This window comes from Cariama cristata, unplaced genomic scaffold (genome assembly GCF_000690535.1).
Source record: "Cariama cristata isolate BGI_N322 unplaced genomic scaffold, ASM69053v1 scaffold29249, whole genome shotgun sequence".
Lineage (NCBI taxonomy): Eukaryota > Metazoa > Chordata > Aves > Cariamiformes > Cariamidae > Cariama > Cariama cristata.
In genome coordinates this window covers 8,525-11,300 of record NW_009634534.1, presented here as the reverse complement: position 1 = coordinate 11,300, position 2,776 = coordinate 8,525, and the positions used below count along the sequence as shown (strand labels likewise).

The 2,776-nt window shown below is 61.3% G+C and overlaps 1 protein-coding gene across 1 annotated transcript in view; it reads left to right on the top strand.

Annotated features, from left to right (window-relative positions):
* Positions 1 to 270: 270 nt before the first annotated feature.
* Positions 271 to 2,776, top strand: part of LOC104167069 (aldehyde dehydrogenase family 3 member B1-like) — a 6,903-nt gene continuing 4,397 nt past the window's right edge. The window contains exons 1-2 of the mRNA XM_009707194.1: positions 271 to 425; positions 846 to 1,008. Coding sequence (XP_009705496.1) covers positions 271 to 425; positions 846 to 1,008 — 318 coding nt within the window. The remainder of the gene's footprint in view (positions 426 to 845; positions 1,009 to 2,776) is intronic.

The following is a 2,776-nucleotide window of genomic DNA, read 5'->3' as shown; positions in this document are numbered from 1 at the left end:
CCAGGCATCCCCCGCCGGGTGCACCGGGGCCTCTGGAAGCCGTGCTGGGCTGAGTCACCCCGCAACTGGGACAGCCCCGAGCACCAAGCCACCCTTCAAATGCGCCGCGGGCAGCCCCGGCCGGCTCAGGGCACGGGTGTCTTGCGGGGTGATTCTTGGGACTGAGCTGTCATCTCCGGCGTTTCCAGCCCCGGCATAACCCACCCTGTGTCTCTTCCCAGGGCTACTACACTCTCTGTGGAGACCAGCAGCTCCTTCCCACAGCTTGGCATGCAACAGCCCCTTGAGCCCCCTGGGCAGCAGCCCCTGGGCTACGGCAAGTGCAGCCCCATGGGCAGCGATGCCGGGAAAGCTGCCGGGTGCAGCGCAGGCAGTGGGGGCAGCGGAAGCATCGGGAAAGCACCGGTGATGTGCAGTGCCGTGTGGTGAGAGCGAGGGACCGGGGGCATGTGGCTGGGGGCAGAAGGGAGATGGGGTGCTTGGGGTGAGGTGGGCAGGGAGTGCTGTGGCAGTGCCGGGGTGATGGGGTCCCCAGGTTGGTGCTGATGAGGGATGCTGGGGGACAAGGTTGGGGTCCCTGCGCCACCACACCCCAGCGTGGCCCAAGGGGGGAGACAAGGGACTGCTGGGAACGGTGCCGTGTAGGGGGCACAAGGAGCCTTTGCTCCCAGCAGCAAGGGGAAGAGTCAGGTGTGTGGAGTCCCTGCCCACTCCCCAGGGTCTCTGGGGCTCCCGTTTGATGCTGGGCTGGGGCGACGCAGAGCTGGGGTGATGTGGAGCTCCTCTCCGGGAGCATGAGGGGCGGGCATGGGGCTGGGATCCCTCTGACAGCCCCATCCCCGCAGCGGGAACCCCTACGCGGGGCTGGTGAACCACCTGCGGGCAGCCTGGCTCTCGGGGAAGACGCGGCCCATGGAGTACCGCATGGCCCAGCTGGAGGCCCTGGGACGTTTCCTGGGTGAGAAGAAGCAGGACATCCTGGAGGCCACCGCCTTGGACATGGGCAAGGTGAGAGGGGACCAGGTGCTGGCCACTGGGGTCCCATCTTTGGGGCCCTTCATACCCCTTGTATGGGTCTTGCATGCTCCTGGGTGCAGGCGTGGGGCTCTGGGCATGGGGGTCTCCTCATCGGGGTCCTGCCTCCCTCTTGATGTGCGCCAGGGCTGGTGTGGCGCACCCGTAGGTGCTGGGTTGCTGCAGAGCTCTCTGTAGCCAGGGTTACCTGGAGAATGCGTAGAGACCATGCTGCTGGGCAGGCTCGATGCCGCTAACCCCATCCCTGGTACACTTAAACCGGGAAAAACCCCCGTAGGCCAATGTGAGGTGGGAACCTCGGCGTTATCGAGCTTCATCCTCTGCATCCGCCCCACACATGGAGTCCCCTGTGGCTTCACGTCACATCTGCAGAGGGTGATATCCTGGGGTGCTCCTCACCAGCCTGGTCGCAGCCGGGATGACCGGCGTTGTGCAACGTGCTGGCCTTGCAAATTCCTCCCAGGGCTGCTCAGGGCCGGGGCGTCTCGCCGGCCTTGCAGGGACTGGTTTCGCTGGCACGGCTCTGAGCTGTGCGGTGGCACAGGCAGGGAGCTGGATGTGGCTCTGGGTATTGCGGCATGCTGGGAGCTTCCCGATGGTCTGCCAAGGAAGCGGAAGCATCCCTGCTGTGGCTGTGTTTAGCAGTCTCAGCTCACCTCTTCTCTGTCCTGCTGCTTCAGGACCCTTTTCTCCCCCTTTTTCCCTTCCTGACACGTGCTGCAGCCTAGCAGGCCACTGCACGCTTTGCTTACGCGGCATTAGGAACCATTTTCAGAGGGATGGCTTGCCCCGGCACCACATAACTGGTCTTATCTGGTAGTGGTAGCACTCAGACCCAAAGCACTTGTGTCTGTGGGTGTATCAGCGCAGCGGCCCGTGCCCTCAGACATGGCTTTCAACATCCTGACATCTCCCAAGGCTTGTAATTGCCTTGTTTGTTTGGGGTGAGGGCCTCCTCCTTCAGGGGTTGATAGGCATCAACGCTCGAAGTGTGTCCTTCATCTCTCCTAATTGTATGTAATTAGAGCCGGTTGTCTAGTAATATGCTTGTTATGCAGTCGGGCCTTCATAGTTAGATGGACAATTCATCTGGTCTTACGTATCTGAGGTGGGCACCTCACCTCCAGCGATGCCGGTTTCTCTCCACTGATGATTGAAGGCGCTTGGATGACCTCAGACTTAAATGCCCCATCTTACAACCTTCATGTCCCATTGAAACCCTTAATGGTCCATCACCAGTAATTTCCTCATCCTCCTCGTGATGTAGCCATCAGACCGGGCCAAGAGCAGCTCCGTTGCTACACCAGACATCCGATGTGATGAACCTGCTGACCCCTCAGTTCTAGGAGCGGCTCGGCCTCCTGGCAGCAGCATCTGTCCAAGCGCTTGAGCGGCGTTGGGGACCTGAAGGTCTCTTGAGTGGGGGCTCGGTGGTGGAGCATGAGAGGTTGCTGCCTGGCAGTCAGCAACCAAACTTTCCAACCCCAAAGTGGTGTTTTGCTGCAGCGATGGAGGAAGGCTCCCACCCAGGGATGCTTTTGGGTTGGAGGAGTCCAAAGGACGTTGTGGTGGAGGGTGTCAGACAGCTGCGCCCACTGTGCTTTGTGAACACGGCTTCACAGTGCGGGAGCTTTGCTCCTCCTGCTCTCCAGGGTGATGGAGGGGCTTTACTGAGCCTGCCTCTGACACCAGAACCAGCTTTTCTGGAGCTCCGGTGACATTGCTCGGTCCCCCCTTGGCT